This window comes from Microtus oregoni, unplaced genomic scaffold (genome assembly GCF_018167655.1).
Source record: "Microtus oregoni isolate MIOR12 unplaced genomic scaffold, Mior012 000035F_ref0000213, whole genome shotgun sequence".
Classification (NCBI taxonomy): Eukaryota; Metazoa; Chordata; class Mammalia; order Rodentia; family Cricetidae; genus Microtus; species Microtus oregoni.
This window is the reverse complement of record NW_024543094.1, coordinates 14,575,639-14,599,382: the sequence shown is the minus strand read 5'-3', so window position 1 is coordinate 14,599,382 and position 23,744 is coordinate 14,575,639. Positions and strand designations below refer to the sequence as shown.

At 44.7% G+C, this 23,744-nt stretch overlaps 1 protein-coding gene across 2 annotated transcripts in view; it reads left to right on the top strand.

The window, feature by feature from the left end:
- Positions 1 to 23,744, top strand: part of Sfmbt2 (Scm like with four mbt domains 2) — a 178,680-nt gene that overhangs the window by 149,433 nt on the left and 5,503 nt on the right. For both annotated transcript variants that reach the window (XM_041630819.1, XM_041630818.1), the window contains exons 16-20: positions 3,048 to 3,157; positions 9,715 to 9,890; positions 12,259 to 12,425; positions 13,591 to 13,854; positions 14,937 to 15,065. In XM_041630819.1, coding sequence (XP_041486753.1) covers positions 3,048 to 3,157; positions 9,715 to 9,890; positions 12,259 to 12,425; positions 13,591 to 13,854; positions 14,937 to 15,065 — 846 coding nt within the window. The remainder of the gene's footprint in view (positions 1 to 3,047; positions 3,158 to 9,714; positions 9,891 to 12,258; positions 12,426 to 13,590; positions 13,855 to 14,936; positions 15,066 to 23,744) is intronic.

Genomic DNA, 23,744 nt, shown 5'->3' with positions numbered 1-23,744 from the left:
TTTCCAACTAGAGAGGACATTGCTTTTCTCTTGTAACCCGTAGAGGGGTATTTGCTTATGTGGTGTATTCTCAACATTCCAAAGTCTAAGGGATGCTATGAGCCATTGCTTTGCAGTGTGGATTTTCAATTGGAGTTGCTCAGACAGAGCTTGGTTGACAGTTTCCTTAGTTGAGGATAGGCTTCATGCTGTTTCTGATCTCTTACGGAGAACATACTGAATTGTCTTCTGATAGTTTGTGAGGCAAAGTCATTTGGTTTAACTCTGCCTAGTGATATCTATCTTCTTAGTTTTTATTCGTTCATTTGTGTGTTTGTGTCTACTATGCATGTATGTATATTGCTGGCATGCACCTGGAGAGGTGTGAATGCATTTGGAAGCCTGAGATACCATCTTCTTTTGTGTTCATGGAGACAGCATCCTTATGATATGGCTAGTCTAGCTAGCCAGCTTGCTCTGGGATCTCCTGTTTCCGTCTTATGAGACTGGGATCACAGGTGAACTGCCACACCTAGCTAGCATTTATGTGGGTCCTAGGGACCAAACTCAGGTCCTCATACTGTCTGGCCAGCTCTTTAGCCCCTGAGCAGCCTCCCAAGCCCCCATGGAGTTCTTTTTATGGGGCGGCTGTATTTTCTTCAGCAATCATGGATGCAGTAGGTGTGTGTATCAGCACTCATATCGGAGAGAACCTTGTTGAATTTGAAGACAAATGGGCTGGTATTGGGGAAAACCATGAGAAAAAAGAATCCAATATCGGGTACCTTTCTAATTTAATTACTGCTTGATTTCGGGCTGAGTTGAACTCCGGAAGACAAGTTCTGGTCCTATTCACAGTCACCAACCACATTCTGATATGCAGCAAATGACAACATAGCTCTGGGGTTTTCTCCGCGAGTCACAAAGAAGAGAAGCAACTGAAATGTTATTGCCTAGTGATAAATGCTTCACATGTTACTACAGCCAGCTCTAATTAGATTTATTTTTAAACTCAGCTTTTAAAATTGTACTGATGGCAAACAGAAAAAAAAATCAGATGATTGTTTTAATGTAGAAAACAAAATGTACCACAACAGTCTGTATTGCCTTGTTTCATTCTAGCCCCTGGGTTCGAGTATGCCTCTTGTGAGGGCTAGTCAGAGCCCTTGGGACAAAGCCCAGTGCCACGTAGGACAAAGTGGGTTTCATACTCACTATATAATACAGTTTGTCTCTCTTTGGGTGGAAGTGTAAATGGTCATGGTTGCATACATGTTTGGGAAGATATAGGTGTATATATGTGTGAGTACATGTGGTAGCCGGAAGTCAACTTTGGCTATCTTCCTCTGTCACCTTATTTCTTGAGACATAGTTCCAAAACCTGAAACCTGGAACCCACCAGTTTGGCTAGCATGGTAGGCAAGAAAGCTCCAGGAATCGCCTGCCTTTGTCTTCCCAGGTGCCTGCCACCACACCTGACTTCATATGTAGGTACTGGGACTTGAACTCAGATTCTCATATTTGTGTGGCAAGTGCTTTACCGATGCAGCCACATCCCTATCTCTGAAAGCTTCATTGTTTTCAGAGGTTAGCAGGCTATATCCACCCTGGCCAATATTTTCCTGAATATCCTTCTGTCTCCCCCTTTATGTTGACTGATTTCCACCCAAAGGAGACGTGGTGGCAGTCATGCTTCTCTCTCATCTTGGAATTAGTTTTCTCACTCTCTATCATATTCTGCCGTCAAGCATGCAGTCTGTGCCTCCAGTCTGATGTGACTACCCATACCTTTTCTGACCCTGGCTAAACTCAAGGGACAGTGCCTTGTAATTCTCCTACCTCTCTGTATTCCTGGCCTCCCCTGGAGCTGTCACAGGTGGCCACTTTGTGGAATATAACCCCTGATTCCCTGATTTACTGTTGACTATATCTGGTTATCAGGAGAGCTTGGAGTGTGGCAGAGCTTGTGAATGTCAGGAGCTAATTGTGCAGACATGCTGACGCTTTCCTTGACTTCCGGCTCTGGATCAGAGTTAGGAGTCAGCTTTGGCTGCATGAGGGGCTCTTTCCAAAATACAACAAGTGAATCATGGCTTGCTGAGTGAGAGGCCGGTGCCCAGAAGTCTAAGTTCCTTGATTGTTTTAGTAAATAGGCACACTGAGATTACTAGGAGCGCCTCTCTTTGCTAGAACCTGCTCCATTGGCCCTTAGTGTGTATAGAGATATCTGGTCATTCTGGGCACTTTGCTCTAGGCAATCACCACATATTTATTTTCTTGCACTTCAGACAGACTTGGAAATGAGTATGTGATTTGAACACATATGACATGGATGATGTTAATGCTCCAGACCAGTGCTTCAACCAATACCCAAGCACACTATCAAATCAAATGCTTGTAAGTTGAGGCTTTATCAGCTTTCAGGAACTTCTCCCACTCCTTACAGGCAACTGAAGTCTCCACTGCAGTGTGAGCCCAAACATAGTGTTTGTTTCTCTGGTTACATAAAAAAAGTGCAAGATTAATGTTTATCATTAACTAGTTGTATTTGAGGGGGTGTGCACATGAATACAGATGTTTGCGGAGGTTAGAAGAGGGTGTTGGATCCCTTGGAGTGGGAATTGCAGGCAGTTGTGAGCTGCTAGACATGGGTGCTGGGAACCAAACACAGGTCCTTTTGCAAGAGCAGTACCTGCTCTGAGGCACTGAGCCATCTTTCCAGACCCCAACATGGGTCTTCCAACACAGAATGAAAAATCTCAGGACCCTAGTGAAGAATCACCCTGTTGAGAGGAATAATGAAGTGAAGAGTTCTCGAGTATCAGGCTCTCCCACTAGTGAGCAGTTTCCGGTTTCCAAGCCAGGATGGCTCGGTTTTCTGTTTTCTAGTTGGTGAGTTAGTTCCATGTTGGCTCAGAGCGTCCTATTAGACCTCATCAGAGCCCTTCGCTTAATGAGATGTAAGGCGAAAACCTCTTGTCAACAGCATGGTTTTGGACACCTTCTTGTCAAACTCAGCAGGAATGGACACAGTTGTGGCTGATTTGGTGGTATCTTCCTCCCCGCAGGTTCTCAGCATGATCATCAATGCAGCCTATAAGCCCGGGAGGGTACTGCGAGAACTGCAGCTGGTAGAAGATCCCCACTGGAATTTTCAGGAGGAGACCCTCAAGGCAAAGTAAGTGTTTCCAATTCTGGGAAACAAGGGATGTGTGATATCTGCCCTGCTGTTTTGAGACTTCTCATTCCTTGATTTGCTATCACCAGACAGACAGAAGGAAACAGAAGGTCCGTGGTCTCTCACCTCCTTGTGCCACATGTAATCTTACTGTCTGGATTAGTTTTTATGATCTCTGTGACAAAATACTTAATAAAAACAACTTACGAGGTCAAAGATTTATTTTTCCTCGTGGCTTCAAGGAGTTCAGGCCATGCTCAGGCCCCATTTCTAGGTCTATGCTGAGACAGAACATTGTGGCAATGGGACAGTGTGGCAGAGGTTATTTACATCTCAGTGGGCAGGAACTCAAGAGAGAAGGTGATGAGATGTTTAATTACAATCTTCCAAGACACTTCCCCAATGACCTATAACTGTAACAGTGACATTTCTGCTATATTGAGCTGCCTTAAGCATTAAGATTACTAGTATGAAATGCAGATTTGCTTAACTGATATTTAGTGCATGTATTTTTTATGTATATGTGCTTTGTATATGTGCAAGTATTATATATGTGTGTGTATTATGCAAATATGTATGGAGGCCAAAGAGCATCGTCATGTGACATTCCGGTGGTTTGTTGAGACAGGGTCTCTCATTTATCTAGACTTTGCCAAGTAGGCTAGGCTTGCTGGACAACAAGCCCCAGATGTCTTTCTGTTTCTCCATCCCCAGCTTGAGGACTACAAGCATACATAACCTCATCTGGCTTCTTTACATGAATTTTAGGACTTGAACTTGGGTCTTTGTACTTGCAAGGCAAGCATTTTACTGACTGAGACATCTCCACAGCTCCTTAAGTAATAATACATTTTAATTGCTAAGCATCCAAAAAATCTTTTGGTTTCTAAGCCAAAAAAATGATTTATTAAAAATGAGAAAAACATAGATGTCAGTGATAAAACATAGATGTCACCATTGCAGGATGTTTGTTAGTGTTGGATATTATGACCTGTTTGTACCACAAAAGATGTTCTCTACTTTGGGATGGACAAAAGTTGAAGATAGAAGAAACTGATGTCGCTTTGACTTACATTGGATAAAGTGGCAATGAGGTCTGGTTTCACATATTAGGTGACTTTCTTCTTTGATTTGGAAATTGGGAAGGTGGCAACTTTTTGCTTCATTAAAAATCTCCTCCTCCTTCTCCTCCTCCTCCTCCTCCTCCTCCTCCTCCTCCTCTTCTTCTTCTTCTTTCTCCTCCTCCTCCTTCTCCTTCTTTCTCTCTCTCTCTCTCTCTCTCTCTCTCTCTCTCTCTCCCTTGGAGTTTTCAAAGGCAGGGCCTCTATTAGTCAACTCAGCCTTTTTTTTTAACTTTTTTAAATTTAGTTAATTTAGTTAACTAAGTTGCCCAGACTAGCCATGCATACCATGCTTCTTGGGAGACACTGAACTTGAGATCCTCCTGCCTCAGCTCCTTGAGTAGTTGGGATTGCAGGCATGTGCAAGCACACCTGTCTTGCTTTGCATTTCTACATCTCTGAAAGGAAGAGCAGGAACCTGGGTACACTAGCTCGTGGTTATAGAGGAGACTATAGGAAAAGGTCCCTGTCTCAGGAGAGCTTCATGTTGAATGTTACTTAGTGTCTGATGAGGCTGTTAGTCTTTTGTGGGTTTCCATATTGCCCTATGGATAGCCAAGGAAGACCTTAGACTTTCGATGCTCCTGCTTGTACCTCCCAAGTGTTGGCATTGCATGTATGCACCAGCGCATCCAGTTTAAGCTATGGGGATGGAAGCCAGAGCCTCATGCATGATCTCTATGGCCTCTATTAATAATGTTTCCTGGTTCCAGCCATGTGACCGGTGAGACAGTTTATAGTCAGCTGCCTACTCAGCATTCCGGGTGTCTCTTTAGATCAGCCCTGTTATCTTCAATTGCATAAAAGCCATTTATGGTCTAACGATGCCCTGCCCAGGCACAAGGGGAAGAGAATGAAGGACAATAAAGAGGGTTTATTTTTACAAAGCAGAAAGGCAGTGACAGGCAAAATTACATGTCATCATTCCAAGAAACTCTTACAGGAGCTTCACCCACAGCACAGAAGAAACAAAGCAAGGTTTTTTTTTTCCTTTTAATATTCCATATTCCATCTTCTCAGAGGAGGGCCGTCTGCCGTAACAGCATTTTTTTCAAGCTGATGCCGAAGACTCCAGCAAGTGTTCATGCAGAGATACCCTTTCTCCTCGCTTTTGACTTTCTCTGAACCATTCACTGTATCCCAGAGGCACCTAACAGCTATGGAAATAACCAGAACACAAACATCTTAAGTCTCATTGAAAGCACTGCTCTCCCTAAATCAGCCAGAAACCATTCCATGACAGGAAGAGTTCATTTTGCAAGTGTTTGCAGTTATTTCCATGTTACTGAGTCGATGGGAGCTTTTATTAAATTCAGCCTGATAGAATTGAAACAGACACCTGGCTTTCCATCCTGCTCAATTACAAAGGCAACATATTACCGCTTCTATCAAGGATGGCAGGGAGGTCCTCAGCAAAACCTTACCCAGCATCTTCTCAGGAGGAAATGCCTGTCTGCACGTGGGTTTCTCCATCCCTGATCATAGAATTCCTTCTAAGCAGCTGCTATTGATGACGGCTTTACAGTCCTCAGGAGCCCGCTGGTGACGGTTCTCTGGGGTGTGTCACCCTCTTTCCTTCTCATGGCAAGCGACAACCTTTTAGACCCTGACAGCTTGACTGTGCTTTTCACTGTGCAAATGGGAGGAGACTGGAGCGTGAGCCAGCCTCTTCCTCTGCGTGGAAAGGCAGGAGTGGTCTCTACTGTGAATGAATTTATGTAACAGACCTCCCCATATAACTAGTCTCATATGACAATGGCCTCCTCAGCCCTACCCCAACTGCAGCCTCACCTAACCCAGTGCTAGTGCCCCATGGAAGACTGTAGGAAAGAGACCATTGGTAGGGGGGAGAGGTGTGAGATTCGGCAGGTGGCCTGCGACCTTCAGGGATACCTATCATCAGTGGCTCATGGGCACCTATGGGATTAAAGACGCCATCTTGATTGTCCTATGCCCAATCACCAAGCCTTTTTTGCTTCCTCCACAGCCAGTGGCTCGATGGGAGCCGCCCAGCTTTGGGCAGTGGAGACAGACCCTCAAAGAGCCGTAGTTGATTCTGTGTGGCCGCAGCACCCTGCCCGCCAGAGTTGGGACAGTCAGGCTCTGAGGAACAGTGTCTTGTCAGGTTACAGACCCTACCCAGTACTACACTCTCCTTCCTCAGTCCCTCCAGCACCATGGAATCTAGATATGTGAGAGAAAGCCATCATTATTTGACCATGATTTAATTCACATTCAGTACATTTAGATGGGCTTTTCTTAATTCCAGGAGATGTTAGTAAAACACTCGCTTCATTATATGACAGTACAATGACATATGTATTTAGTTGTCATAATGAAGCCCAATACTTTGTGTACTAACTTTAAAAGTTAATAAGACAATAGAAAAGGCTCCCGTTTCCACAGAAATAGGAAGGGAAAGATATGATTTTCCCCTTGGCAACAGAAAGCAGTCCCGCTCTTTCCATGTCTCGCGATGCACTTTGTCACGGTAGGTTTCCGAAACGTACGTGCTTTGTCTTTGAGTTCCCCTTACACAGTTTGCCATCTGACCTGGTTCTCACATTTCCCCTGCTTTTTGTGTGTCGTGCTATTTCCTTTTTTTTTTTTATTTCAAAGAGACTTCAAGATTCTCGATATCAAGGTCTTTCGAGCAGAGCTGTAGGGCCACAAACAGGGAAAAGATAAAGCTTCCAAGGAAAAAATGGACTTGTAAAAAAAATGTATATTCTCTGTTTTCCCCCCAACCTGGGGATGTAGTGTGCTCTCAGAGTGGCTATTCTTGTCATGAAATGCAGCAGCAGTAGGAAGCGAGACCTTCTCCCTGCAAAGCGCAGCCCAACAGCGGTCGCAGGGCACAGAGAGAGAGGTCTCTCTGCAGAGGGTCCATGAAGGTTCTAGAGGAAAAAATCAACAGTGATGCAAAGCCGTTGGATTTAAAGCATCATTTTGTCTACAAAGCATTGATTTGAGTTCTGACCATATAGAAAGGCAACCTCAGATCAGAGGGATTGAAGAACAAGGAGGGTAGAGGTCCCAGGACATGAAAGACCAGAGAAAAAATACAAAGCACCTTCTCCTGCTAGAGTTTATTCCTTTTTTTTTTTGCTGTCAAGACTTTGAAAAATGATTTATTAGGGAAAACATACTATAGACTGTAGAAAGACATTAATTTTAAAAAGCAAGATGAAGTCTATTAAGTAGTACTTTTTTCTCTTCACTTCTACCAGCACGTTTTTCATTGTGATTCAGACAAAGGCTTTTAAAGATTTATTTTATTATCTTTGAAATGTGTATATGTGGGCAGGGATGGTGGTCATGTGTGCACATGAGTGCAGGTGCCCACACAGACTGAGGCATTGAAACCACCCCCCACTCCCCGGAACTGCAGTTATGAGAGATTGTGAGTTGCCTGATGGAACTGGGAACCGAACGTGGGTTCCCCACAATAGCAGTACCATTCCTAACTGCTGAGCCCTCTCTCTATTCCTGGACCAAGAGTTTTAAACAATGTTTGACCTTCTGATTTTGAACACGATGGTCTCCTTATCCAGTCTTTGAGCATGTACTCTAGGCCCTGTGACCTCATCTGTTTGAGATTTGGATCCCCAATGAACTCTTGATTGAGCATGCATGCATCCAGGAAGGATTGGTTGCACTTCTCTGGGGCTAGCAAGCTAAACCCATGGTAGAAGGGGAGTGAGTGCTTCTTCAGAGTCAGTTTTATTTATGGAACCACCTGTCACTTGGCCAGCCCAGAGAGAGACATAGCTGGTTACTCTAATGGCTGGGATATGATGAAGGGCTTTGCTGTTCTGTATGAATCCTTTGGTATTTCTAACACAGAGAAGCCTATCTCTGTCACTGTCATAGCTTGCTTGTAGTAGCTCGGTCAGTTTTGGTTCTGTGGGCACTAAAGCTACTACTAGTGTTCCCTGTTCCAGGACTTCTCAGGTGTTAGACTGATGTCACATGGCTGTGTGACAGGGTTTTGTTTGTTTGGGTTTTTCTTATAAAATCTTTTGTGTTTCTCTGCTCTTGACTGTGACCTCCTTGCCTGTCAACCGTGCGGCACAGGCGCCATTTATGAGTAATAGAGATTGTCCCCCGTTTCAGCAACGTGCTGTGCTGACTTGACAAAGATGTCGTTTCAATGATCTGACTTTGCAGAGTTTTTCAAAGCACATTCGCAACCCAGTCTGCACTCCTACTTTTAAAAGAGAAAAAAGAAAGCCCATTAGATCTCATTAGCTTCATTCTGAGGCCCACGCCATTAGATATATCCTATGCTGTACTATGCCACACTAAGCTTAGCTGTGAGACTGTATGAGGCACGGTGAGAACCTGCTACGTAGAAATCTTTACTAAGGAGATTTAGTGTTGCCACCCTGCTCTTTGTGCTCAACCATATCCCCAGTGAGATTGTAAGGAAGTATAAAAAGAAAGCAGAAGCTATAACACAGCTATGTTATTAGAAAATAGAAATGTCAGTTTGGAAATATACTTGTGCTGGTCTGTTTTTGCAGTTGCTGTCGCTGTGGCAAAATGCCTAGGCTGAGAAAAACAAAGGAGGAAGCTCTAGTTTGAACTCAGAGTTTAAGAGGTTTCAGTCCAGGGAGGAGCAGCATGGTCGGGAGTGGATGGTAGATCAGAGCTGCAGAGCTGCTCAGCTCACAGAAACTGTATGAAGCAGAGCCATCGAAGGATTGGGGACGAAATAAGCCTTCTGGAGGCACACCCCAGTGACTCATTTTCTTCAACTAGGCCCCACTCCCAAAGTCTCCACCTTCTCTCAGTAATGCCATCAACTTAGGAGTCCGCTGAGAAATCAGTCCATTGATTAAGAAACACCTTGTGATCCTACTCATTTCCCCAAAGCCCTAAAAGCTGGCAGCCACACATCCTACACCTTAGAGGATAACTCAAATTCATCCCTTAGCAACGCTGTGTGTCTCCAATCCTTGGCCTGTTGGCTGTGTGCCCCCTAGGAAAGTTATGAATGAGGCCCCACACAAAATCACAAGCTGGCTTGGAACTTCATGACTCTTTTAAAAGATGTATTTACTTTTGGCTGGTGTATAGGGGTGTTTTGCGTATGTGTATCTCTGTGCTCCGTGTGCCAGAAGAAAGGGTTAGATCTTCTAGAGCAGGAGTTACAGATAGCTGTGAGCCATCTTGTGGGTGACTGGGAACCTAATCCCAGTCTTCTGGAAGTAGAGCTAATGCTCTTAACCCCTGAACCATCTCTCTAGACCATCGTGGCATTTTTAAAATGAAGCTTTTGTTAATAACTCCATGTACCGTTCTCATGTGTGAACTTTGCAGGTGACAACATCCGTGTCTGTCACAATGCGCTAAGGCTAGGTGTGCCTCCCAGTCTAAGGGAGTAAGTCTGACAATGGACTCACCCTCCCTTCTCCATCCTGTATTTTCCAGGTACAGAGGCAAAACGTACAGGGCTGTGGTCAAGATCGTACGGACGTCAGACCAAGTGTCGAATTTCTGCCGGCGAGTTTGTGCCAAGCTGGAGTGCTGTCCAAATTTATTTAGTCCCGTGCTGATCTCCGAAAACTGCCCAGAGAACTGTTCCATTCACACCAAAACCAAATACAGTGAGTACAAAGGAAGGGAGTGACACCTGGATGCTTGAGCTTTGCTGTGTCACACGGGAGCTTTGCTGGGTCACACTTGGGATTTGTCATGTCACATCGGAACTTTGCTGGGTCACACCGGAGCTTTGTTGTTGTTATTGTTTGTTTTCTTTTTAACTCTTTGCATAGTTTTTCATATGAAAAACTGGAAAACTCTTTTAAGATATTCTGTGCAGGTCCATGTATGTTCTGAGCCTGACATAGAAAGGGGTGGTCATGAGAAGGTTTGGGGATGGAGAAGTGAGAATTTCAGAGGACCAGCTGAGGCCTAAGCCATATGGGTGGAAGAAGGGCATGACCAATTATTACTCTGATTCACTTCTTGTCCTTACACCCAGGATTTGTAATACTACTTTTAGATTTTGTTTGATTGTTTTGTTCCTGAGACATGGTCTCTCATTCTGTCACCCAGGATAGCCTTAAATGTTACTCAGTAATTCAGGCTGCGTCACACTCTCAGCTCCCCCTCCTTTTCCTGCCCGTTTGTGCTGGAATTAAGATATGAGCCACCGTTCTGGCTAATGGCTCCTTCACCCCTTAGCAGAAAAGTCTCTGGGCAGTTTTTTTTACTGTCCTGACCATGTCGGTTTCTTCTCTGCTTGGAGACTTCCCCAGGACTCTCTCAGGCATATCGCTGGAGAATTCAGAAGCCATATCCCTTCCTTCCCAGCTGCCTTGGTTTTCCCGCTACTATGCAGGACTCTGAGTTGGCCCCACGTTTCCAACGTGTAGCGTTTGTCATTGCCAACCCCCCCAATGCATTGAGAGGTTTCTGTCTTAAATTGACAGCTTCCCTCAGCCCTTCCATTTCCTCTATTCCAGGAACTTTCTTCTTCCTCTCTGGTAGGCCACTGTAGAAGCCTATGCCTGGGCCATCTCAAGCTCTGAAAACTCCAGCTTCTGAGCTTGCTGTTCTCTCCTTAGTTCTCTCTGGGCCTGGGGTAGTGGCAGGAAAGATGGCTCGACCAACCCAAGTTCCAGCCACCTACTGGAGTTTAAGGACCCACACAATGTGGTCAGTGTTGTGTGAACCACAGCCACCTGCGACTCATCAACTGCTTTGTTGGTACCAGGGATAGAAGGATGGTTGAGATACTGTTCACAGTATGGCTCTGTTCTTTACATAGACACAGACAGACAGGCAGATAGACACACACACACAGACACACACACACACACACACACACACACACACACAGATGTATTTGGCAAATTAGCCTTCCACTTTCAGTCCCTCTGAAGATCAGAGGGTCATTTGTTCTCTGTATTACATCCCACACCTTTCCACCTTACATACTTGATCTAGCTGAGATGGCTCATGGCATGGAAGTCAGTCTGCACATGCTAGACAAGCGTTCTGCCACCAAACTGCATCCCCAGGCCTCGGTGTTTTGAGACACGGTGTCTTAGTGTCTTTTCCTTGTTGCTGTGATTGATTAAATACTGTGACAGAGGCAGCTTAAGCAGGGAAGGGTTTATTTTGGCACATACTTCCAAGCTGCATCCACCAGAGCAAGGGCATTGCCGTGGCAGGAATTAGATGGTGATCATGATATGACTGTAATCAGAAATCTAATCCAGGGAGTGCAGGCTAGTTCTCAGTCTTCCGCTCGCCAGCTCACTCAGAGTACAGTCCAGCATCCCAAGCAGGGAATGGCGCCGCCCATGGCGGGTGAGGCTTCCCACCTCAGTGAATGAAGTCAAGATAACTCCCTACCTGCAAGGTCACAGGCTCTTCTCAGGTGATTCTAGATTCTGTCAGGTTGACAACCCCAACCATCACATACATTGTCCCTTTGTGATTTAGGCTGGCCTTGAACTTGAAAAAAAAAATTGAGACAACTTCTCCTTTTATAGTGAATTCTATCCCTGGATGCTCACACCTCCCTGCTCATTTCTGCATTGCCTTATCTTTGGTCAGAGGAAGGGTTTGCTGGGTAGCAACTGCTCCTGAGAGAACTGACTTGAATGAGGACTTCAGTTGATTTGAATGTTGACTTTGCAAATCTGGTTTCCTGTAGTCCTGGGCACTGGGGAAAGGGTAAGGGGTAGAGGTTGTGACCTGTAAGTGAACTGAGAGATGATTCTAGAGCTCATTTCACAAAGCTTCAAAAGGCCTAGACCCTTCAGCCTGGATATCACTGTCACTGGAAATTGAGCTGCGGTGGGAAAGAAAAACAAAACAAAACCGAACCAACCAACCAAACAAACAAAAACCAGCCATTGGCTAGAATTGGGACTATTGAGGGCAGGGATCTCCCAGTGGGCTTTGGCTTTATGATGAACCTATCATTGGTTGTACTCAGTAAGCTCATCTTCCTCCCTATAGCCTATTATTATGGAAAAAGAAAGAAGATCATTAAACCCCCAATTGGGGAAAGCAGCATTGAAAGTGGACATCCAAAACCGTCCAGGAGAAGGAAACGACGGAAATCTATCTTTGTGCAGAAGAGACGGAGATCTTCTGCTGTGGACTTCCCAGCGGGCTCAGGGGAGGTACGCTGTCTTTAAAGGACTTCCAGCATGGGCGAGGGGTGGGGAAGAGTGAGAATGAAGGCTTCTGCATGCTGTGGTGTACCTGTGGAGGTTAGAAAACAACTTTTGGGGGTCTATTTTCTCTTCTCCCAGTGGGATCCTGGGACCAAGGGCAGGTTATCAGGCGGTGGTGGCGCACGCCTTTAATCCTAGCACCCGGGAGGCAGAGGCAGGCGAATCTCTATGAGTTCGAGACCAGCCTGGTCTACAAGAGATAGTTGCAGGACAGGCTCCAAAGCCACAGAGAAACCCTGTCTCGAAAAATCAAAAAAAAAAAAAAAAAGAAAAAAGTTATCAGGTTTCTGCAGCCAAACACTTTCGCCTGCCCTGTTTGGTTGTTTTAGGGGATGGAAGAGATCAAGCCCAACCGTTTGAAGGCTAGGCAAGCACTCTATCATTGAACTACACTCTGACCTTTGCAGTTTTGAGACAGGGTGTCCCTGTGTAGCTGGCCTTGAACTCTCTCTCTCTCTCTCTTTCTCTCTCTCTCTCTCTCTCTCTCTCTCTCTCTCTCTCTGTGTGTGTGTGTGTGTGTGTGTGTGTGTGTGTGTGTGTTTGTACGTGTGTGTACACAAACATGGGAGGATGAGAGGTCAGTTTGTCATCATTCCTCAGGAAAAAGTTCACCTGAGATTTTTGTTCTGTTTTCTGTGTTGTTGTTTTTGAGGTAGAGTTTCTTACTTTTATCTGGAACCCATCATTATTTGTTTGTTGGTTTGTTTGTTTTTGGCCAGCAAGTCCCAGGGATCCACCTGCCTCCACCCATTCAAGGCCTGGGTTTTCCACACAACTTCTGGGGATCAAACTGAGGTGTTTGCATGACAAGCGCTTTACCAGCCCTTGGGTGTTTTTATTTTTTTATTTTTTGAGAGAAGGTGTCAGTGTGTAACAAGACACTCTCCTTCAGCCCCTTATGTACTGAGAACCAATCGCACCTGTTCAACTACTGGTTAGGAAAAGGCTGTGTCAGGAGATTCTTCAAGGCTCTCTTTTAAGGCCTTCAGGGACAAACCTTGCCCAGAGCTTTGTTCTGGAAGGAAAGCCAAGTGGCATGAGGGCCTGGCAGTGTGACTATCGGGGAGAGTCCCTGTCAACTTGCCGCACTCAACACACCCTTCCCTCTCAGGAAAGTGAGGAGGAGGATGCAGATGCCCTGGAGGATGACACCGCAAGTGAGGGAACTGGTTCCGAGGTTCGAGACGACCAGACAGACACCTCCTCAGCAGAGGTGCCCTCTGCCCGGCCCCGGAGGGCTGTGACTTTGCGGAGCAGTTCAGAAGCTGTGAAGAGGCCTCCAGTGGAGCGGGCACGAAGGGTCCGCCCAGTGCCAACCGCTACGCCTGCTGATGAAGGAGACAAGGGCCCTCCTGCTAGGCCCGAGGAGCCAGAGGTAAGCTCAGAGAATGGAGGGTCCGTGGCTCATCTTTAAGGAAATGGAGTAGGGTTCAGGGTGTGGCTCAAGAAAAACTCGACAGATGTCAGAAATGAATGTAGCTGCTCTGTCAAAATTCCCAAGTCCGAGAATGAAAGGATGATTTTACCTCTTGGTAGAGAGGCTGAGGAAGCACCAGCAAGATGTTGCTGGGATAGTGGCTTCAATTTCTCGGCAGCTTCCAGTCATGCGGATGGAGAGGTTGCCATCCCTACATCTCCCATTTCCACACTTGAATCCTGCATCAGTCTCTCCTCCATGGGACACCTCTCTAACACCTTAATGCGTTAAATCAGCATACTTGACCCCCCTAACCCTATAGGTGGTCTGTGGACAGCTACAAACGTCCTTGGCACCATCTTGGCGAAGGCAAATGGTGTATTGCATGGCTGTACTCGTCAGAATCTCTCTGTATTGTAATCGGTGATGCTTCATTAGAAGCCAGGTCCTGCGTTTTCTGAACTAGGTGTTCAAGATTGACAGTCACTGTGCCATGGGGTGGGGCAGATGTGCATGTTCATAGGTGTGCTTTGAGGTCAGGGGTCAACCTCAGATGTCATTTCTTAGGAGCCATTTCCTCTTCACTCTGTTTCTTTTCTTTTTATTTTTTGAAACAGTATTTCATCCCTAGAGCTTAGCAGCTTAGGCTGGTTGGCCAGCAGGTCTCAGAATCCACCTGTCTCCACTTCCCCAGCACCACCAGTTTGTCTGTTTGTTTGTTTGTTTGAATGTGTGATCTGGGTATCGAACTCAGGTCCTTATGCTTCCGTGGCAAGCATTTTGCCCGTGTCTCCCAGCCCTGCTGTACCTTTTGTTGTTATGGTTTTGAACCTTTGAAGACACCTAGGTCGTGGCAGGTAGAGAAATCACCAGAGACAGAAACTCCATAGAGACTGAGCCCTATGACTGTCTGTGTGTCCTAGGATATCAAGAGAAGTAGGCGATCTGGTCCCACAGTGTGGCTGAGGCATACAGGGTATTAGAAAGACGAAGCTGGCCCTGCAGTGTGCAGTGACAACCCTCTGCCCCGTTCCCTGCAGGAAACAAAGCAGGAGGAGGAGGAAAGACTGATCCTGGAGAGCAATCCTCTGGAGTGGACCGTCACAGACGTGGTACGATTCATCAAGCTGACGGACTGCGCGCCTTTGGCCAAGATCTTTCAGGAGCAGGTACAGTGGCTTACTGTGTCGTCAGTATTGTTTCCTGGACCCCAGGTCTCGTCTCTCTGTGTCTGTATGTTTGTATATAAGTGTATGTGTGTTCACGTGCATGCACTTATGTGTGTACATATATGTGCATATGGCTGTGAAGCCCAGAGGACACCACAGGGTGTCATTCCTCAAACAATGCCACCTTTTTGAGACAAGTTCACTCACTGGCCTGGAACTCACTTAGCAGTCTAGGCTGACTGATCAGTGAGCCTCAGAGACCCACTTGTCTCTGCCCCCCAAGTGCTGGGATTGCAAGCATGTACCTAGTTTTGCAAAAGTGAATTCTGGGAATCAGGTCCTTATACTCACTATGCAACCACTGTACTGACTGAGCTGTCTTCCCAGCCCAGAGACTAGATCCTAAAGGAATTACCCATCCTACATGGTTTCTCTATGACTTACCAGGTAGGAGGAAAGTCTCAGGTGCCCTTCATCTGCATGCACAGTTGACGCCCCTAAGTGGGCTCATCTGTGATGCTGAGCGTCCATGGTGCTTGTCATGAGAATCTGGTTTCTGGTTTTTAATTGTCTCACAGAGATGAGGGTTTTCTGACCGAGACATATATGGTACTGCCAGGTGGGGAGGGAACCTCTAGGCTCCACCCTCATCCACAGCTGTAGCCCACTCTCTGGTGCCAGTGTCTGTCATGCTGTTGCTGTGATAAAACGTGGACCAAAAGCAACCTGGAGCGGAAAGAGTTTATTTCATCTTACAGCTTAAGGTATTTCATGAAGGGTTGTCGAGAAAGGAGCTGGAGGTGGGAACCGAAGCAGAGACTTGGTGGGACTTGCTTGCTGGTTTGTCTATCATGTCCAGCTCAGGGAACTTTCTTATACTACCCAGGGCTACCTGCTAGTGGCTGGGCACTCCTCTATCAATAATTAATCAAGAAAATGCACCAAAGAGTTGCCTTCAGGTCAGCCTGATAGTGACATTTTCTCAACCGAGGCTCCCTCTTCCCAAATGACATTAGATTATGTTAAATTGACAGAAACAAAACAAAACAACCCAAAAATCTAACCAGTACAGCCTTACAGAGTAAATATGTCTTTTAAGTATTATGTAAATACTGTTTTCCATATAGCTGATTAAAGGTATGCCTATCGAGTCTGTTTTTAGATTAACAAGCCAATAATTAGGGAAGATAAATTTTAAACATTAAGTCAGAAAAAATGAGGTTTGGTTTTCCAGACACATGGGGAATTTTCTATCTAATATGTTATAAAAAGCAAATTAGTGAACATCCTAATCTTCCACCTCCCACTCCCAAGAGAAGTTCTTGGTATCCAGGTTCTCCTGCCTGGAATATCTATGAGACAAAGTGATTCATCTCCTTCATTCTGCAAGCTTCTGCTGACTCCAGGGAAGGTCATGTGGAAGGCACGAACAGGAGCAGAGAGGAGGTCCAGTTCTTGGCTTTCTGGCATTCACAGCTCTTCTACTCTGGGTACAGATAGGGAGGCAGACAGACGTCTTAAGAATGAAGGCAATGACCTGTTCCCTTCATTGCAACAAACAGACAAGACAGAGGACATGTCAAACAGTAGCCTAACTGATACGGGGCTTATTGATAAAACTGCATTTTCGTCTTGGAAACAAACACAAGGCAATAGTTAGAAAACCCACTTCTACTACTGCCTGGGGCAACATTTTCCCTGATTGGTTCTTAGCCATAGTGATACTGCCAAACATTGGCAAAAACCAAGCAGAACCCTATTGTATTCAAGTACTTGACAAATTCTATCTATATACGTTTAATACTGTGTATATGTTGGCCCATTGTATATTCAACATACACTGACCAAACACCTGCTACATGCCTTATAATGTTCAAAACATGGCAAAATAAAGGATAGATTTTTTTTTTCACTTTCTAGATTCTAAGTTAAGTGGGAACTCAAGACCAACTGTTGCATAAGTGGTTACCTGTGTTGTTGGTACCTTGTGCAATTTTCAGTAGGAAGCTGGCTCATGGGGAGGGATTAGCCGAAGCGCTCTTTAAAGTCCTCCTTTATATCCCACGGCCACGCCCAGTTTCCAACCATTTTTATTAGATTACCCTACCAATATCTCAGAATGTTTCAAGGAAAGGAACAATTGGCACATCCCCACAGTAGATTCAGAGTGGGCACAGGCTTCCTCCACCCACCTCCTCTGCCATCAGCTAAAAGCTTTGTCCTTGATTTAGATGTTAGGTGGGCTTTAATGGATGAGTCTTGTTCCCAATTAATTTTGCATTTCACATTAGGGATTTTCAACTGTTAAAAAAAAAAGAAGCGTTGCCTGCTGGGCTGTCTAAAGTGTGTGGACACTTGACTCCTTTCTGGCCCATTAGACTTTTAATGACTTATTTTTACTAATTTGTTCTATTATCATTTTGTGCAAATGATGGTGCTCTGATTGGGTGAGGCCACCAGCATTTTCTGAGCTGTCAGATGAACTAAGTGCCTGCAGATTACTTACCGGCCTGCACAGGAGATCACAGCGTACAGAATGATAATAGCGGTGTGCGTTCACGCCTAGAGACGTTAGGAATTCAGAGATGGTTCTAATCACCAGGAGCGATTGCAGGCATTCCACAGTCCCCATTACCAGCAGACGGACCTTTTATTTCTGAAATGTTGTAGCAGTCTCTTAGTAAAATCTATTCTCTCTAATTTCATGCTGCAAATCTGAACATTATACAGTGAAAGTCCATGCATCTGTAATGTGTCTTTAAACACACAGCCCTGAATGGCATGATCTATGTACTCATCCATGGCCAATCAGTCTGCTCACAAGAGAAGCAGGCGGCCCGAGTGAGCCGTTTATTTTATAAAATTGACAACTTTAGTCGTCTTCTTCATTTCCATTGGCCCCCCCATTCTTTTGCATTTTACTATCCATTTAAAGGAGAGAAGTTTAGCCTTTTTTAGTCCGTGGTCATGCGGATCTGCTCTCCTGAGCTCCTGTGGCAGTATCTTCACGGAGCACCATGGTGAAGCAGAATTGTATGCTTAATGGCGATAGGAAAGGAAACAAAGACAGGGCAAGGTTCCAAGGCAAGCTCTTGGTGACCTATCCAGTGCATCCATCATGGTCCTCAGGATCAGGTCAGAATCCCAGAGCTTATCAGCTTTAACACTTTAGCTTTTAGAAGGAACCCTTTAGCTAGATGCCCTCACAAACCAGAAATATCCATTAAATAACAGCCATATTTTACAGAACTCTGACAAGTATCAGTTTTCCTTGTCTTGGGAGTAACTTTTGTGTCAGATCTTATTCCTTCAAGATGTTCTACGATTATGGTGAGTCGGCTTAATTTTCATGTTTATCCAAATTCATCTCCTTAAAGTTAGTAGTCCATTAGTGAACCTATTCAATAAAACAACTGATCTGCTAGCATTTATGATGATACAGGAGCATATCTATAAAAATTCAATCAACTGTGAGTCTGGTGTGTTAACCTACATAATCCATGAGGGGAAAAAAAGCAAACTTCTTTCAAACCAAACCAAAGGTTACTTCTGAGCCTCATGGAACGGGAATTCCCTGCTCACTCTCCTGTGATTTACAGTGTCGTATCTGTGTCTCCTTTGCCCAGCTTTTTCCTGTTTACCCATTTCTCTTTCCAACACCACTATGAGATGCAACAAACATTGACTATATGGACTCTAAAGTAGGAGTGAGTCCAAAATAAGGGTTAACCTCAGATTAGTCTTTGCACAAAGATGACAGCCAGATGGTTCAGTTGTCAAATCTAGCTGGTTTTAGCAGGCAGCCTGGGAGTTAGAGGCCTGGTTGTATTCTGAGTAGCATGGTCTTCTCAAAACCATGACACCTAGGTGTCGTATTCTCCATCATTTAGAAAGAATGAGAAATGCGTTGAGAACACAGAAGTAGCAATCATGGGCCCTCAGGTGGCTCAAATATGGACAGACTGCATTCTAAGCACTTTCCACCTCTAGATATCAGGCTTACTTTTGGTTGATTTTTTTTCCAGATAAAAAGGAATGTGAAAGATTGCTAATTAATCAGATTGTTGAGCCTTAACCCTGTCCTGCCACACATTTTCTTGTCCAGGGGTTTTTGTTGAGCTTAGTCCCAGATGTCCAAAGGCTGCTTCTGTGGAACTCAAGTAAACCAGCTCCTGGAGATTTGCAAAGTTGTGGCCTCAGTCTGCTTTTTTCCAGGCTGCCAGCCTTGGCATCCACACCAGGCAGCATGGTCTCTTTCCCACACTCCAATCCATGACTTCAAAGTTGAAACCCCTATAAACTTGGGGCTTCTATCACTGCTGCTGGCTGAGTAGGAGAGGGGAGCGAAATATTACTTCCCATTTGTTCTCCTTGGAGGAAGTCTAGGACCAGGACAGGAGGGGCATCTGATCTGAAAAGGTCAGAGAATGACATTTCGAGGTCCTTGACATCATTTTAAGTGGTCTCATCCAGGCTGCATGGCGTCAGTTATCTGCCATTCTCCTTAATGCTGTGACCCCAGGGTGGCCTTTACCACTGTTTTGCAGCGAGAGCTATGGGACCCTGTCCTTGTTCAGAGTGAATGGAAAGAGTATAGTATTTCTTTGAACAATTAGGCTGACTGCCCAGTATCTTCTATGTAATGTCACTGTAGAATCAGTTTCTGAATTGTTTTCTTATCTCATGACTTTTATTTATTTGTCTTTCTGTGTGTGTGTGTGTGTGTGTGTGTGTGTGTGTGTGTGTGTAAGTTTGAGTGCACATGCCCACCGAAACCAGAAGAGAACATCAGATCCCTTTGAGCTGAACTTAGAGCTATTGTGAGTCTTCAGCAAAAGCAGCAAGTGCTTTGAACTAAGCCATCTCTCCAGCCCCTCCATTCTATTTTTTTTTTTAAGACAGGCTCTCTTAGTAAATCTGGAACTCCGTGATGTGGCTAGATTGACTGGCTAGCACACCCCGGTGATCTTACCATGTCTTCCTTCCCAGTGCTGAGACTACAGTCACACACAGCTGCACCTAGCTGTCTCAGGGATGCCCTGGATCTGGACTCTGGTCCTCGTGTTTGTAAGAACAATTTGTTAATGAGCCATCCCCAGACAAGGTTTCCTTTATGGCACTCACAGCCAATAGCTGGAATACATAATTAAAAGAATTTACCCATAGTGCCAAGCATTTGGTTATATCTCCTCATGGTTTGCTGACAGAATTCTACACAACTAAACTAAGGTTTGATAGTTCTATTACCTGCATACCTTAGTAGGTTAAAAAGAGCTAAAAAGCAAAGCAAGATCAGCGGCGTGTATCAGGCAGGTAGAATCTTCTCATTATTTCCACCTTTTGATTTTGAGCCTCCCTTTATAGAATGTTCTTATTGCTGTAGTTAACACTCAGTTTTAAATTGCTGACTTAATGTGTCGTGGATTTACATCTGCTTTAGTAAAGATGGAGCGTGCCCCTAAGCCCAGTTTATTATATAATTCTTTCTTCCTTTTTATTAATTTTGTTGTGACAGTTTCACACCTGCATGTAATATATTTTGATTCCGTTCTCCCCCTCCCACCTCCCCTTACCCCCCCCCCCCCCCCGCTTCTCTATCAATGACTCACTCTATTTTTTAATCCCTATTCAAAAGTCAGGACTTTTGGGTGTGTAGCCATGTCCAGGGTCACCTCTGTGACCACTGGATTGGAGCTATCCACAGGAGCCTGCTGTGGTCATCAGTGAGGGGTAGGGCCACCCTGAGGCTTTTTTCCATCACTGCCTGACTGTGGAGGGGCCAGTTCTTACACAGACCGAGTGCAGCCATCCACAGCTGCTGGGAATGCATGGTTGCAGTGGCCGGGCTTTGCCCAGAAGGTCATTTTGGAGTTCTTTTCCCTGTCTTCTGCCACAGCGTTCCCTGGACCATAGAAAGGATAGTTTAAAATGCGTGTTTGAGAACGAGCACTCATCTGTGCCTATTCTTAGCATCTTGAACAGCCGTGAGTCTCCGCATTCACCACTCTTTACCGAAAAGAATGGCTTCTCCGATTAAAGCTTTGAGTAGCATTTGTCTATGGATAGAAACATACATATTTAAAAGGCAACAAGACAGAGTGTCTATTTAGCCAAACAACAGTATTTAGCTCCCAGTTTCCAGCACACATGACTCAGTACTTACATTCTGTTAAAATTCTACATACTGGGAGCTCAGTTTGTAAGAAAGATGAGAACGCTCACAGATGTCCCATCATTGCCTGAAATGTTTTCCCAATATCCACTGCTCCCCCTCCATAGCCTCACACTTCAGAAGGTCAGCCGTTTTGGGAGGCGGTCACATGCCTTCATTGTGCCTACATAGGGGAGTGAAGTACATCATAGGTGGGTAAGAACTTCTGGAAAGAATATGTTTTCCAAGTCTAGAGAGGATTGCTAACAGGAGGAGTTGGGACAGGGAAGGAGAGAAGTAGACATGATGTAAATACAGCACGTGCATATGAAATTCTCAAAAGAATTAAAATTAAAAAGAGAGGATGCTGTGTATGTCTTTATAGCCAATCATATACAGAAGAACTCGTCATTCTCTTTCAGTTTAGAGTCACCTCCTTGTACAGATGCTTTGTGAATGTTGACTGACAGAGATGCTGGAGGAAAATGCCAATGTCTCACATGCTTATACGAGGAAGCTGCAGTTTTAAGCACTTCCCATCTTTAGATCTTGGGTCTGATTTCTAAGATTTATTCTTCTGAGCTAAAAGGCAAATTGAAGGGTCTCTAATCAATGATATTGGTTAGTGTTAATGAATTAGCCTGCAACTAGAGCATCATTCAGCTGTTAGTTCCCATTCTGCATCCCAGAGATGAAAGGTTAGCTTTTCTGTCAAATTCAGGCAAGCAGGTTCTTGGGAGGAGAGATTGAAGGGTGATCTCTGTCGCATCTGCTCCAGGTGGTCCAGCTTGAAATCCACACTGTGGAGTATATACTCTCCTGCCCTTTGCACCAACAGCCTGAGAACTGACTCCCTTTTAAATGTAGGGTTGAGTTCAGTTTGTTACCAATGATTCTTAGCATCACCTCACTCCTGGTTTCACCAGTCCTCAGTTATTTCTACTGGAATATGAACCCTGTCTTGGGAAACAGGAAGAATGAGTTACAGTTACGCTCAGCCATACAATCCCGTGGCATCTACATGAACAAACCAGCTTGTAATAGCAAGCAGAGACATAGGCTAACAGAATGGTCTTTGGAGTGAGTTTTTGTGCCCTTCTTCCTATAGAGAATTTAGCCACCACTTGGTGAACATCACTTTAATATGACACCTGTTGTGTAGACAGAGCAAGATGCAGTGGAACGGGGAGAAAACAGTCCTGAGGGTGAGTACCTCTTGTTCTGAGGACTGGCTGTGTTTTCATGATGGAATTGGCTTCTAGGTATAGGATTCCTTACACAGTTTTTAGAAACCCAATTTGGTGATGATGCATTTCTTCTGGAAGGTGTCTGTAAGATGTTGGCTCTTAGAAGTCGGATTTTATTTGTGTGTTGAGATCAGGCCTTGCTATAGAGCTCCGGTCAGCCCGGTATTCATTCTTTTGGGACTTAATGTGGCATTTCCTCCTGACGGCTAAGGTGTCTATGAGAAATCTGTTGTCATCTTACAATGATTCCCCAAAGTGTAACTTGGCACTCTTTTCTTCATGTTTTAGAATCTGTCCTTCTTGTGCATAGGTTGACTACATTGTGCCCTTTTGTGTTCTTTCGGGCCTCCTGAACCTGAATGTCCATATTTTTCTTAAGATTTCAGTTGTTTATGACTATTATATAATCAATTAGATTTTCTGTGCCTCCCACCCCCCTCATTGACTGATAGTTCATTTAGTAGCCTCTCCTAAGGCTCAGCTGTTTCTTTGCCCTCTTTCCTTCTGTGTCTAAATGTGTTATCTCAAAAGAATTCTCTTCAGGTTGGGAGTTCTACCTGCCTGGTTGCTGAGGCTCCCACCTGTATGTATCGCTGTTTTACTTACTCAGTTCTTTAGTTCCAGGATTTCTGTTTGTTTGTTTGCTTGTTTTCCTAATCTTCATCATTTGGCTGAATTAGTCATTTTAGTAGGAGCTGTTCTCCTAATGTCATTAAATTGTCTGTCTGTATTCTCTGTATCCCATGCGGCTTCCATGGGACCATTCTTTTGAATTCAGGCATTTTGTTCACCTGTTGCTTGCTTGATTCCTCTAAAGGCATCATGTAGACTTGATGTTTTCATATTTTGTATGTATCCATATTGATATTATTGTACATCTGGCAGATCCTTTAGTGTCAATGGTTTTGGAGGGTAACTTTTGTAACTTTAGAGATGTTTGATTGCCATGTGATACTGACTCGGCTTTCATTTGAATATAGTGTGATCTCACGATTTCATCAGCAATAAGCAATGGTTTAGGGCGTGGTACATGTGGCACTAGTGTTCTGGCCTGGCCGTTTTTATAACTGTGTGGCAATGGGAAAGTTTAAGTGGCCCATGTGTCAGTGTGTGACTGTCTCTTTCTGTATGTATCTGTCTGTCTATACACACATACATCTGGAAAATTACACTATATAGTTGACGTTTCCCTCTTTGGTGTCTTATCACCTGTTCTGTGATATCAGACCTTACAAAGTTGGAAGAAAACTTTTACTTTTTAGTATCTAGCCATTTTATGGT